This window comes from Mixophyes fleayi, chromosome 1 (genome assembly GCF_038048845.1).
Source record: "Mixophyes fleayi isolate aMixFle1 chromosome 1, aMixFle1.hap1, whole genome shotgun sequence".
NCBI classification, from domain to species: Eukaryota; Metazoa; Chordata; class Amphibia; order Anura; family Limnodynastidae; genus Mixophyes; species Mixophyes fleayi.
The window spans coordinates 59,397,819-59,412,716 of record NC_134402.1 but is presented as its reverse complement, the minus strand read 5'-3'; the positions used below and the strand labels follow the sequence as shown (position 1 = coordinate 59,412,716).

At 39.5% G+C, this 14,898-nt stretch overlaps 1 protein-coding gene across 1 annotated transcript in view; it reads right to left on the bottom strand.

Moving 5' to 3' along the window:
• Nucleotides 1-14,898, bottom strand: part of SLC30A9 (solute carrier family 30 member 9) — a 60,813-nt gene that overhangs the window by 31,973 nt on the left and 13,942 nt on the right. The window contains exons 3-7 of the mRNA XM_075195054.1: nt 12,305-12,367; nt 11,656-11,755; nt 8,758-8,850; nt 8,370-8,452; nt 1,018-1,076 (exon numbers count right to left, since the gene is read on the bottom strand). Coding sequence (XP_075051155.1) covers nt 1,018-1,076; nt 8,370-8,452; nt 8,758-8,850; nt 11,656-11,755; nt 12,305-12,367 — 398 coding nt within the window. The remainder of the gene's footprint in view (nt 1-1,017; nt 1,077-8,369; nt 8,453-8,757; nt 8,851-11,655; nt 11,756-12,304; nt 12,368-14,898) is intronic.

Below are 14,898 nucleotides of genomic sequence, written 5' to 3'. Positions count from 1 at the left end.
TAATAGAGCGGAAGAATGGTCTTGATCAAAGATGAGAATAAAATCTGGTCCGGAGCATCTAAAACAGGGTTTCACAGCAGTTCTTTTACCAAGAGCTTTCCTATGATTAAGTTGTACAGAATTTCATCCCAAAATCTGGGGATTACCGGCACATATATTTATGACATTTACAATTTTAGCTCCAAAAACAAAGGAAAAGAAGTATGGAAACAAAGATAATGGGGAAAGAAATCTAGATTTTTCATTTTATAAAACAAACCGAATCAACTAACAGATCCCTACAGCTCAGGATAAAGCCTCCCCTCCAGCACTGTAACTGTTGCTCATCTTTTGCTGACAAACATTTCACAGATGCTGACTGCATAGAGCCATGATCCATGTGTCCCTCCAAAACAGAAGGCATGCTGGGACATTGCTGGAAACTTATGCAAAAGTAAACTTTACTGTTCCCTTTAGCATACTTGTCAACTTTCTAAAGTTGGCTTCCGGGAGCCTGCCGGGGGAGGTGGGCGTGATGGGGGGCAGGGTTCCAAAAACGCATCATTCTGGACCCGCCTCCCTGACGTAATTACGCAAATGCATCATTTTACTGCAGCGGGCGGGGCCAAACGCTGCGATTCCCGGTGAATCGCGGCGTTTTGGACCTAGTGAAGTGGGCAGATCCGGGAGATTGCCACACTCTCCTGGGAGTCCGTGAGACTCTGGCGAAATGCGGGAGTCCCCTGGACATTCCGGGAGAGTTGGCAAGTATGCCCTTGAGCAACCAATAAGATGCTTGCTTTCATTTCATTTTCCAAATCACTACAAAGCTGCAGTCGGAGTCTGATCTATTTGGGCAATACCACAGTTCTTCTTTGCACCAGGTTTAATAATGTTGCTAGACATGTGCAAGACAATGGAAGGAGAAATGCAGGAAGAAAAACAAATGTATTTTAACCAAAAAAACAAAAACAAAACCTTCATTGTATTATGCATGATCTTGTTATAATAATCTGTTTGCACAAAACATGTTCATACCTTTGTATTTCCTAGAAATTCCTTGTATTCTTTTAATAGTTTCTGGTTTTTAAATACATCTAAATCAAGAAGGAAAACATGGATTAATTCAATGCAACCAATTTGTTCCACAGGTAAAAATTTGTTTTGTCCTTGTATGAGAAGGATCCATAAAATAACATTAACTGAAGTGAAAAGGTTTGGACCATCTCTCAATATGTTTAAAAGGAGAGTCACTAAACAAGCGAGGTGGGTGGGGGGCATTAGCATTTTTTCTTTGTTTGGACAAGGGGAACTTTTCCATTGTAGTTTATGAATGATAATCCCTTCTCTGACAGAGCAAGTAATATGGCTTTCTCCCACACATTAAAAATGCAGAATTATTTTTGCAGAATGAGTCATGTCTATTTTTTCCCAATTTATCAAAAGATAAAGTGAAATAGCTATGTCCTAAGGCTATATTTTGCATTTCTGTTTTTCAGTGCATATTTTCTGGAAAAAAATGTGTTTACTATTGATATTTTTAACATGCAAACTAAAATCTGTGTCTTTTATCATTAATGAAATCAATGCACCATAAGAAAACTAAAAACTCCAAATAAATAATGGTTTATTTTGTTTTTATTTTAAACATGCCAGGGGGGAGAGGGGAGGTTGTCAAGGGATAAGATCAATAGGAAGAGGGTGTCTGGAGACTGGACGCAGTACCCTAGAGGGGAGGGGAAAGGATACCAAGGGTATATTTACTAAACTGCGGGCTTCAAAAAGTGGAGATGTTTCCTATAGCAATCAGATTCTACCTTTCATCTATTTAGCACATTCTACAAATTGACAACTAAAATCTGATTGGTCGCTATAGGCAACATCTTCACTTTTTCGAATCCTCCGTTTAGTAAATATACCCACAAGAGACAATGAGAGTGCCAGGAGGACCAGAGGCAGTGCTCCAGGGGAGAGGGGCCCAAGAGACAGGCAGAGGGTGCCAGGAGGTCGTGTCCCAACAGGTGAGGGGAAAAGAGTCCCAAGATACAATAAGAGGGTTGACAGGGGTACAGGAGGCAGTGTCCCAAGGCAGAGTGGAAAGGGTCCCAAGAGAGATAGAGGTGTCAGGAGGACAGGAGGCAGTCTGTCTCAGGGGATGGCAGGTAAGCACAACTGGATTACTGCCATGTAGACTGCTGTTATTGTCTGAGTGACGGTAGTGTATTTTATTTAATAGCGCAGCCTATTAATTTAAGGTAGGGTGATGGGATAGGGATCTCAAACACTTTGACTGGATCCTAGATCTGACTGTGTGGAACGCTCACTGCTGCATGCATCTGACCAGGTGACTGACCTACATCATAACAGTCTTTGTGATATCACTCAGCTTAGGTATAAAAGTCACTGCTTGGTAAAGAACAGACAGTAATTGCAAGTTACCAGTTGCTGATATGGCATGTTACAATCTGAGGCTGGGTACAGACTACAAGGTTTTCAGACGATTATCGGGCCAATCACCCAATAAATGATCGTTCAGACTGATCCCGTATTAGTGTGTACCCTGCAACAATTAGCAATCATCGTTCCATCATATCACTTAATTTGATTTTTAAACTGAACTAATAATCTCGCTAAACGATGGAACAATGTTGTTTCAATTCTGCAGTGTGTATGCACTGACATCAGGTTCTCCATAGAGTTTACAGAGTCATGACCTTTTTAGCTGATGGTTATGACAGATGAAGAGCACAGATCTGAGGGTAAATCTTATAAAACGTGTATAGTGTGTACACATTAATCAGCATGTTGATCGGGACTTTTTTTAATCAGTCGTTGGTAAAATCGTTATAGATAACACATCAGGAGAAAATTTCTGTAGTGTGTACCCAGCCTATAGAGGACTTGCTCCTTGCGATGTAAAGCTGTAGATAACAAAGACAACCTGGAAAGCTGTACAGCAAAAATAAATCTTACAGCGGATCCTGGTAAACCAGTCAGTGTCGCTTTTAAAATGAAACGTTAATCAGAAAAAGCCAAGGCCATAGTAACACACTTGAGGAAGAAACTACATAAAAACAACCTTGTAATGCAGATAATATATAGAGGTATCTATATCTATCTCTATATCTCTCTATATATGTCTATCTACATACAGCAGAAGAATACTTGTAAAGGAGAAGCTTTACAGCACGGTTAGCACTTCTGCCTCACAGCACTGGGGTCATGAGTTCAATTCCTGACCATGGCCTTATCTGTGTGGAGTTTGTATGTTCTCCCCGTGTTTGCGTGGGTTTTCTCCAGGTACTCCGGTTTCCTCCCACACTCAAAAAACATACTGGTAGGTTTATTGGCTGCTATTAAACTGACCTTAGTCTCCCACGGTCTCTGTGTGTGTGTGTTAGGGCATTTAGACTGTAAGCTCCAATGGGGCAGGGACTGATGTGAGTTCTCTGTACAGCGCTGCAGAATTAGTGGCACTATATAAATAGCTGATGATGATGATGACGACGACAACGACGATCCTCCCAGGAGGAAATGTCCTCTCCTCTCTATTTCAAATTGCAGAAGCAATGTCCTGGGAAAGCCTATATTGAAGATAACGAAGCAGCCAAAATAAGCCCATGAAATTTGGCTAGAAACATGAACACCACAGATGCTGCAGATCGCATTTATAATGAGACACTTGGCAATAGGATTCCATTCATCAGAGGACCCTGCCAAACTGGGGAAAGTCATTAACACACCAATGTAATAGAAAGAGCTGCTTTCAGGTTACAGGTAATCCGGTATTCCAGAGAATAAGGAGCTTTGACAAATCGTTTTTCGGATTGCTTTTAGAAGATACCACCAATCTGGATACCCTAGATGCAGCTAATGCATACCAAAAGCAGCTGGTCAAGTCCACATTCTGCCCAACATTACCGACCAGAATCCACAGCAATGGAAAGTTTGGCAGGTTTCAGAATACAGTTACCACTATGGACTACCTTAGAGGAATGGTGTTTTAAGCTCCACTGGCCAGAGAATATGCCAACATTTCTGCCGAAATACATCTGTTACAGCAATATTGTGCAGTAGTGTCTATATCTGAAGACCTTAAAAAGCACAGGGAGAACTTGAATTATCTGCATAACCAGGTGAGGTCTGTTAAAGATGTTGATAAAAAAAAGCTGGGTACTACTCAAAAAATCCAGATGGTGGAGTGGAAGATGTGTCTGACTTCGCAATAACATCTAAACATGCAAAAAGAGACAGCACAAAAAATATCCAGAAGACTCAAAAGCTGAGAAGTTAGTTTATGGATGTACCACCTCACAGGACAATGAGAGAACAGCAAAATAAAACTGGGTCATTTTTAAATTTTCATTGTCTCTGCATTTCTGTATTATGCTATCTATAGAAACTGCCTAGTATGTATTAGTATTCATTAACTAATTTTTTGTGGTAAGGTAAATATGGGGTCTATGTTATAACTTCAAGTGCCTGCCGAACTTGTACAGTCTTCTCTTCCTAGGGATAGCAGTCCGCTACGAATTCACTAGCACAAGTTGCAGTGTCAGATGCAAAAATTTCAATCATGCGGGCCCGAAAGAAGGTAATGTGAGCAGCTTCTCACCGTACACAGTAAGGTGCCCAGAAGAAATCTATAACACATGGCAGGGGGCCACATCTGTTACAAGACAGCTCACCCACCTGTTCCAACCCGATCTCCATTTTTCCCCTCTCCATGTGTGCCTGTTTTCCCCATTGCCCCATGTGTGCCTCTGCGCCGCCCCCCCCCTGCTCCATATGTGCCTCTGCGCCCCCCCCTTCCCCATATTTGCCTCTGCGCCCCCCCCTGCCCCATGTGTGCCTCTCCTTTGAGTGTTTGTCTCTAGCCCCCCACCTCCCCCAACTGTTTGTGTATATGTGTCTCCAGATTATGAGTGCGTGTCCCTTTCCCTCTCCCCCTTTGTGTGAATGTCTTCCTGTCCCCCATCCCATCTGTTCCCCCTTTTTCTTATCCCATCTTCCACTACAACCTACCGTCTTCTTACACTACACCTCCTCCCCCATCGTCTTCCACTTTTTTTCTCACAGATGAGAAGTGACATGAACAAACAGGGGCACAACCAGGGCCACCAAGAGGAATTTCGGGCCCCAGTACAGAAACTTCTTGGGGTGCTTCCATAGGCACGGAAGGGGCCATGGCCTCACCAGGTCGGTGAAGGTCTTGCATTTATCTGCCGCTTGCGCAGGATCTTTCAAGCTTCAATAAAAATGCCAATAAAGCCGTCAGTGGGATTATTTTTAGTTGAAATAAAAAAAAACAGGGCCCCTTGTTCTATTTCACTTTTAGAAAGTGTACTGGAAGTGGACAAGTCTAGTACTATGGACTATATGTAATCACAAATGTCTCAGTTGTACCCTTTTCCCTTTGATTGTAATGTCCTCAAGAGCAGGGCCTCCCTATCTTGTGTTTGTGTCTGCATTTATTTTGTTTACTTTGTATTTCCCTGTTTTATATATGCTGTATATCCCACTGTCTGGCGCTGCAGAGTACTGTAGTGCCTAATGAATCAGCAACAATAATAATTGCAGAAATTCCCCATCTGACTATAGGTTTTGACAGCAAACTAGTAAAACAAGTTATATATTTGCAGATATAGACATAATATGCCTTAAGCACTGTCCCATTGCAAGCAACATATTAAAGAACCTTTGGACATGTCACACTAAAAAAGTGCCTAATTCTTTATTATATTATTTATACAGCAAATATTGATTTTGAGTTTAAGCTTCTTTCATATATGTTTTAAGTGAAGTCATCAGTCCTTGTTTCTGTCTCTCCTGCAAATTTTGTTAGATTATTGCTTTAATGTCCGAATGCTCTTCCACTGAGCCCTTTCTCCTCTTCCCTTCATCTAATTTCCATTATTATCTATTCAAGATCTCAGCAGTCCTCTTGGAGTCCACTTCTTGTTTTATCCTGTTATAGATTCCTGTTTAATAATATCATTTGCAAGTGTCTGGAATTATGCTGTGAACCAATGCTTTTGCCTGTTTAAAAATTATCTTCATAAAAGAGAAAACAGAAAACAGGCGAGATCTGCTCTAAACTAATTAAAAATGGGCTGTGATGGGCAACAGGCAGTCTCCCGAGTCCTCACCTATGGCCCCTGGCTTCTTCCGGCTTCGTTACTCGCCCTTTTTCTCTTCTTTACGCCCAGTTGACCCAAACTTCTATTCTCTGCTTTATGCCCCATCTTAATAATCATAAAATAAAGTGAGTGGGGGGCTGAGGGGTGTTTTAGGAAAAGTGAAAGGTCTGGGAGGCATTTTGGAGTAAATAGGGTTCCAAAGGGCATATGAGGTTGTGTGGGTGAGTGTACATTGTAAAGGGTCTGACAGGGGGTTTGGTTTCTGTGGCATGTTGGGTCTATTCTAAGGGTATCTGGTTTATTTAACTGCATTGATTTAACTTATGTGTGAGACTAAAGGTAATGTGCAGCCCTTATAAAGCTTGGAGGGGCGCACATGCAGCCCTTCGAGGTATACCATGGTGCCACTGCCAATCAATGGTATAGGCACTTGTCAGAAACTTTATTGCAGTTGGCCAATTTAATATATTGTATACTGCAATATATTGAACCAAGAATCACTGTTTACAGATGGAAAAGTTCATTTTTAAGTGTGAAATGTCCAAAGGTTCTCAAACACGTGGCTTGGTATGAGAGAGTGCCGAGGGTTAATTATTTGTATTATCTTGCACATTATCTGAACCCCCACTTATATAAATGCTGTACAGATGTGAGCACAAACCTCTTTAGCACACTTGTTAGAAGATCGTCATGGTTACCCAAATGGAAAATATTAAGCAGCTACTCTAGATTTTAAATAAAAGTACTTTAAATCCAACCTGGCACTGCAAACAATGTATAGAAAAAAATATTTTTTATTAAAAAGAGGGCTTATCAGTCAATTTTAACCTTAAAAAATATAGAAACTGTGTTGCGTACTTAGCAAGTTTTTTTTGTGTCTAAGTACTTTTTTACAAGCTACTGTGCCCCTTAAAACTAAGGGCTGGTAAGTCCTCTTCACAATCAAATCATAAAAAGCCTATAATATAGAGTCTGCTTGCATGTATAAATATTTAAATAGGCTCCTGAGATGCGAATGAATCAGCTGTGGCATGGAGCTTTTACACCATGGGGCAAGTCGTGTGCTGTCCCAAATGTATATTGGATTTAAATAGAGTGAATTGTATATCTCCATACTCCAAAAGCAATTCAAATTAAAATGCGAGGTTCTCCAGTATGAAGAAGACCATATTACCAAATGTATACGTGAATGGACCCACATTACAGTGGACCTCATTTATGATGAGCACTGAAATGCAATACAAAAAGCCTTGGTATTGACCGGACATAGAGCTCAGTTTAGACTCCTGGATTAAGTTAATCATATGAGTGAAGGGACATTAAGACTGCCTTTATTACATATGCCACTTTTGTGTGTTTGAAAACTTGTTTTACATTAGCAGAGTGCACCTAATAATATGCTTCTCTGCTGAAGTGCAACACTAATGTGCACAATAAGTTAAAGTAACAGTATAGGGGCGAGAAATGATATCCGCTAGCTGTACAAAAAAAAATTCCTTCTACATAGTCGAGGCTGCCGTGCAGCCACCCACATGAGACAATTCCCTGAAAAATCTGCCCTCTCCACCTGTATATTTCAATCATTTCACTCTACAAATTAAATCCCCTCGGTGCGCCTATTTCTATACTAAAAGGAACGCCATCACTCTGTCCAACTGTTCCCCTTGGCCAGTGCAAACTTCCGCTCCTCTGTAGATGTTTCAATTGTACTCTGTGAATCAGACTTCCCCCAAAGCACCTAATCTTACAAACAATTTTGCACTTTGAACATGAAGCCTAAAACCTATTTGAAAATCTGTAGAATAAATACATTCTAGTCAGCTAGCTAAGGGTAAGCTATTGTACTCTATTCTGTACGATATGCTCTATTCCCGGCAGCGTCAGTCAGCAGGCTTATAGACAGGAAGTCTGAAGTGCATAACAAAAAATACTTCCCTTATGAATGACAGTTTTAACTTGTCATGATTCACGAAACACCATATTTTATTTTGTGCCCATCAAATGATCACTGGTTGTGTATACTGATCTCCGGTAAGAGGACACCTCAAAGCTGCACTCCCAGTTATTAAATGTTGCTTGTCACACAGAAAAACAGTAAAATGCAAGCTGAATTATGGGTTATTGCTACTAAAGGATACTAAATGCCCAAACATGCTCTTGTGCTTTTACATCTAGATTTGGTAAATTTCAACAAAATGTTATACATGCATGTTACAGTTATAGTAAAATAGTTTCTATATTTCAACTCACTTTCTCTATAAGCAATTTCTTCTTCTTTCCTTAACTTCCGTTCCCTGAAAACAGCTTCAGGACTCCCCCAAACTTCCATAGCTCTGTGTAGACAATTGTTCAGTGTTATTTACACAGGTACAAAGCTGAAACTTGCACCAACACATGTACTTGTAACGTGCCCTTGTTCAAAATTAAACTAGTCGACAAGGTCAATTAATAACGCTGCAAACACTGAGTAATACAAATTTGGGTTGCGTATTCTAGACATGTCCCAACGATGGGATCACGTTTAAAAATTGGAATTGGTGGTACTAGATACCTCTTATAAAAACACATTTAAATAGTATACATGTAATTACAAACATCACATTTTAAGTATGTTTGTGTAAGTACTCGGTGCACTTACTTTGATTCTACATCTGATCTTAGGTAGACAGTAAACGATTCAGTGTCATCATGTGGGCTTCTCCGTCTAATCTTCCGCAGTGGCTCCAAGTCACTAATGCAACAAAAGAAAAATGGGGACAAATAAAATAAAACATCAAACGAACATCTCAAATGGACTGAAGTACAGACTGTTGGTTTGCATGACATTTATGACTGCTGGACACTGTAGAGCATACAGGCATTTTTTCCCTTAACATTTTAGATGCTTCCTAATGAATTTCACTTGTATTTAAAATAGAAAATGTATTTCTGCATTTAGGTGCATTTTATTTTACAGACAGTAAGCGCCATAGGCCTGACCATCTATATAGATCTGTACATATCCTACTGCCTCCCAATGTCTCCTCTGCGTTGGGGTGTGTTTGGAAATATAATACTTTGTATGTAAACAGGTGACGATATCACTGTGTAGTAGATGTGAGATGATCTTTGAAATGACTGAAAACCCTTTGTTTGTCTTTTTTCTTCTGTTTTGTTTATTCTCTTTTCATTTAGTAGGTCAAGTTGATGTAACGTGTCTTACATATTAATGAACCTACAAACGTGTACAATATTAATGCTACCGTAAGCAACACGGTTCTCCATGTCTGTGCGACCGATATAACCTCACATTTGTGTCTAAAATGTGCAAAGATGTGGTTTATTCAATAAACTGTTTAAATGAAGGGGAAAAAAACAACAAAGAAATACCTGCAATCTCCCATTCATTACGCACTAAAACCTGTGTTTTCTTACAACACACCAACAGTACAACATTCCAAATATACTGCTTTACACTGCTCTGGTCATGGTGTTTCCCCAACAGTCCCCTCAGAGGCCCAGACTGCTCGTCTCTGGGAGCATGATAAGGTACATGTATTATCAGCCATAAGACTAACACACCCGAGAAGTGTAACACTGGTGTGGATTCATCTCCATTGTGTTCAATGTGTACGTGATAGGTTATTGATGGAGACTAAGACCATGAGCCATTAAGGACAGCAATGCAAACAAAGGAGTACAATTGATCCTGGACAAACAATGCTACAATGCAAGGAGTGCAAATTAGTTTATTATTTTGCACATAAAGAAAATACAGACTGTTTTTTCATGCAACACACAAATACTTGATAGCTTTATTTTTACACTGAAATTTAAAGTTGATCTAGGACATACCCTACCCCAACTATAAATCTGTCCCACATTTTACATTTACCTCCCCCTCCAATGCGACATGGTTTTGCAAAGGTGTAAAGTTACTCTTTTTTTTTTCTTTGCTTTGCTCTCCTTAATCACTCCGGCCTTGGTTTTGTAAACCTTTCCAGACTTTTGAGCATTAACAACTCGCTTTCTGAGGCTCTGTGTAATGGTAACAACTAAGGTAAGTGTGTGGGTTTTATAGTGGTGAAAGGCCCCCTCAAACTCACACCGGATTGTTATCTGGTTGAATTTTGACTATAGAGGTCTTTTTTTATAGGGGGCAATTGACGCTACAATATTCCTGCTGCACTTGTACAGGAGCCAAGACTCACATTAGTAGTCTGCGCGTTTATGGAAACTACTCCTACACCTATCTCCCACTCTGTAACTTTGCCTCCAATCCCCTCCTCCCATCACGACACTGCCCCTGCAGTTCTGTCTTCACGAATATAACCACAAGTATGTACAGGTCACATGATCAGCGCACTCATATCCTGTAATGCTCTGACTACTGTGCACACTCTGATTGGCTACACATTGTTCAATTTCCGCCCCATTCAAAACAGAGTACATCCCGCATGAACAAGCGTACAATATGCTGCTCAGACCCTAGGGAAGTGCACCTTAAAAGTTATCCAAGAGCGTTCAATACTTTTTCTGCGAAAGTTCATGAGAGACCTCTGTGAAAACTGTTCTACAGGTAACAGTGTAGTATTATTTGTAGCGCTATATAAATAACTGATATTAGTGCAGGAATACAGAGAATGCGCTAAAAGTCTGTCAAACTTTACAACTGGACATGTTGAGATACACTTTGAAAAGATATACTGTATTGGGATGTATAAGGGAACTTCAAGGAGATGTTCACCTATAGCTCTGCAATCTGTTTCTCAGATTCTACATTGTCAGCGATAATTCTCCAACAGATGAAGAGAGTGGACCAAGATCTCTGCTCAGTCACACCAGTCACGACCACCAGCCTTTCGTGCATCACTGCGCACTCTCTGCTCCCCCATACCCTGGTGCCTATTCTGATCCTTGCTCAGATACTAATAGAGCAGGTGCCTATCCCGCAAAGGGCAAGAGGGGAGCCCTGGTAGGCACAGCACCCTCCTGCCATGCTTACAGTGTGCCACCAGCCCTGCTTCTAAGGTATTACTGACAGGAGGTCTACAGTGTAGAAATATCTCACAACTTTAAATAAAATATTTTCCATTCTGATAAACACCTGAACATTTTAGAGATGTATTTGTGACTCTTACTAGTAGATATTTTTATATAATCTACTTGTATTTTAGGCGCCGTGATCCTGTAAGGCAATACACAAGACGACACAGGCGGAATGTGATAGCACTCTACCTGGTTGCTTGTGAATAGCAGCACAGTGTGGTTGTTATACAGCTGCACAACAACATCTGATGAAATATGAAAAGGGAACACTCAGCATAACTTATTAGGCTGCATGGGGAACAAAAATAAATAAAAAAAAATGCATGGAACATTGGACCATATAATAGATCTTTATTAGTCTGTACTGGATTTGTCTTTGAAGGACAATATCGCATTTAAAACGTACATTATATGCACACAAGTGCCTAATGTTTCCCAAGTATGGATTATAATGCATACATATAAACAAAAAAATACTGAATGTATATTATAACAACTGGTAAAATACCTGGGTTTAAGGCAGAATTCATTCATTGCTCGTACCCCGGTGATGAAGTTATTCTTCATATATTTAGCTCCATATTCTCTCTTTTTTAACACTGCTTTAACTGGAATATAAAAACACATTGAATGAATGGATATTTAATGTTTCAACTAAAGGACCAAGACAAAACGAATTTCATATCCAACAGGATCAGCAAGAATATCACGTCCTACTATCTTGGAAAAATTACAATATTTTAGTCTTTTTACTAAAGAACTTGATTGCAAAGCATCAGGGTAATCCATTACTAGACAGTGCTGTCATTTCACACAATGATCAGTGTTACAAACATTTCCTGTGTCTCAGTCACGCTGCCTGTAATCACCTGTGTGATTCCTTGGTAACGGCAGGTGAGCATCTTAGGCGCCGTGATACAAGTTAGTGGTAGTGGGTGACAGAAGTATACAAATAAAGCCGAGTGTGTAACAAAATCAAACAGTCAAATTTTAAATTGATTATATGGTTCCTAGGTGCAGTTCTCCTTTAATAAATATGACATTAATTCCTCCTAGTTAACACCTTACATAAACACACCATAAAGTGTTAAATAATCTACCCAATGTGTCTATGAGCTAAAGAGGGAACAGAGTATGTAATAAAAATAATCACAAACCTTTAACTTGAATAGAATCTGGAAGTAAAGAGCTTTTTAGTTCTGGTTTGCTGGAATCCGGTCCTGTTAAACACATAATATTTAGTAAATTTAAATGAGGGTAACGTTTCATCTGTATTTTAAACTATATCACAGCATTAAATTAACACCATTCACTTATATATAAACCATTTTTTCTCTTGAACAACACTCAACTAAGTTTTTAACATTTTGACATTTTTAACTATGTATTATTTGACTGTTTTGAGGCAACCCACTTCTCTAGTTCAGTTGCTGGCCCCAGTGTATAGAAGGTTCCAAATTCTGTCTTGTACGATAGTTCCCCAATACCAAAATGATTTATCCAGATAGCAAAGATCATCGCACACATACTTCTCTGCCATTTATATTGAATAATGCAAAATATCTCTATTTTCTTTATATAGTTGGTAAGATTTTATGGAGACATTTATACAAGACTAATGCCTATTTTTACAATATACCTGCACAATTACGTCAGTAAGACATTTATCTGTACAAGTGTCACAACTTATTCAACGATTTAATAATCGTTTTATCCTTGAATTTAGTCAGGTGTTGTGAGTCCCCAGCATACCCTGCTAGCTATAGACTGGCTTTCTGCTGGCAATGCATGCTGGGGCCTGCAGTTTCACAACACCTGGAGAGACACAGGTTGGCCAGTCCTGCTTCATAGCATCATGGAAATTCTTTCCTGGGTGTTCCATAATCATCATTTATTTATATAGCGCCACAAATTCTGCAGCGCTGTACAGAGAACTCACTTACATCAGTCCCTGCCCCATTGGGGCTTACAGTCTAAATTCCCTAATATAGACACACACACACACACACACACACACACACACACACAGAGACAGACAGACAGGGAGAGACTAGGGTCAATTTTGATAGCAGCCAATTAATCTACCATTATGTTTTTGAAGTGTGGGAGGAAACCGGAGCACCCGGAGGAAACCCACGCAAACATGGGGAGAACATACATACTCCACACAGATAAGGCCATGGTCGGGGATTGAACTCATGACCCCAGTGCTGTGAGGCAGAAGTGCTAACCACTAGGCCACTGTGCTGCCCTAATCACAAACGCTACAACTCCCCCTGAAAACACATATGTCTGTGATATTAAAACACTGGGCAAAGTGCAGAAATCACTACAGGCTCGTGACCTGCCCGGGACTGGATTTTCTATTCGTGGGAACAAGTCTTCCACCACTCACAAGTCATGTTGTTCTAACACACTGGTTGGCAATTAAATATCAGTTCATGCGATAGTGGCAGCAATATTGGCACCACACACGTTGGCCCTCTGTAATATGAAGATAGGAAATGTGATTGTGTTTTTGCATAGAATTGGATTACAATAGACTGACAGAAATCCCACAATAGGTAATTGTAAACACATACATTTATCACTATGCATCACACAGAAAGCACAAAACTACTCAGAAAATGCAAACAACTGATGGATTTCAGGAAATTAATATCTGTTTGTTGTGCTAATGATGGCAGATGTTTGTGTCTTATAAATCTTATGCGGGGGAGATGGAGCTTGAAGTATTGCTGCTTATATATTCAGCATCTGTAATAAGTGACTAGTTTGTTCCCTTAAACCACTTTTGAATGTGCTTTGAATGTAATAATCTTAACCATTCTGTGGCTGTATATATAAAGAAATAAAGACATGTATTTTACTTTGAAAACATATTTAAATGCAAGCATAAAAAAATAGGCAAAAATTCAGTGAAATTCATGGATCTGCTCTTAATTTTAAAAATGAATGGAGGACTTCTGAAGACTGGAGCAAAAGGAAAAATGTGGTGATGAGCACAAAAGAGACTATTTAATTTGTTGCTATGGTAACACCACCTGTTCCCTTCACACTGGTTTTCCTACACCCTCCCACACCGAAGTGTTCTAGAATCATTAACAACAATGCCTGTGACACCTAGAACGTCAAGCTGGATAAAAGTCACATCATGAAACTCCGTTTAGAAAACGTTCTCCCGTTGGACAAATTGACCAAAATCATGGGCAATGAATGGATGTAAAGGTTTGGTGGGCTGCATTATAAGGTGTAAAAATTCAGTTAAAGCAATTTAATGATGAGGTCTCCTAGGTTTGTGCTCGACATACACAATACTATGTACTGTTTGCACGGTCTTTTACAGTAACTTTCAACATTATATCACATTTCACACTCTATGTTAACACTACATAGTTGAACTGGATGAAGCCATGATTATTTATGCATCCTCATTAAAACAGACCTTTTGTTTGCTTGTTGTTCGTTTAGTGAAGGAAAAAACAGGAAAAAAAAAAAAGGGGTATAGGTCACGTTAAATAATAACAACAATAATAATCTTTATCTGTGACATCTAGACGTAATGGTCCCTATACACAACAACATAATCCCAATAATACTTGGATAGATGTTAAACACGCAACATGACAATTTCTCAGTGGGGAAGATTAAAGCAATGTTTTTTAATGAGAATGAAAGACCCTCACAATTACATCTGTATGAAAGAAATGCAAATATGCAATAGATATGCAAAATAATTAGAAGATGATTA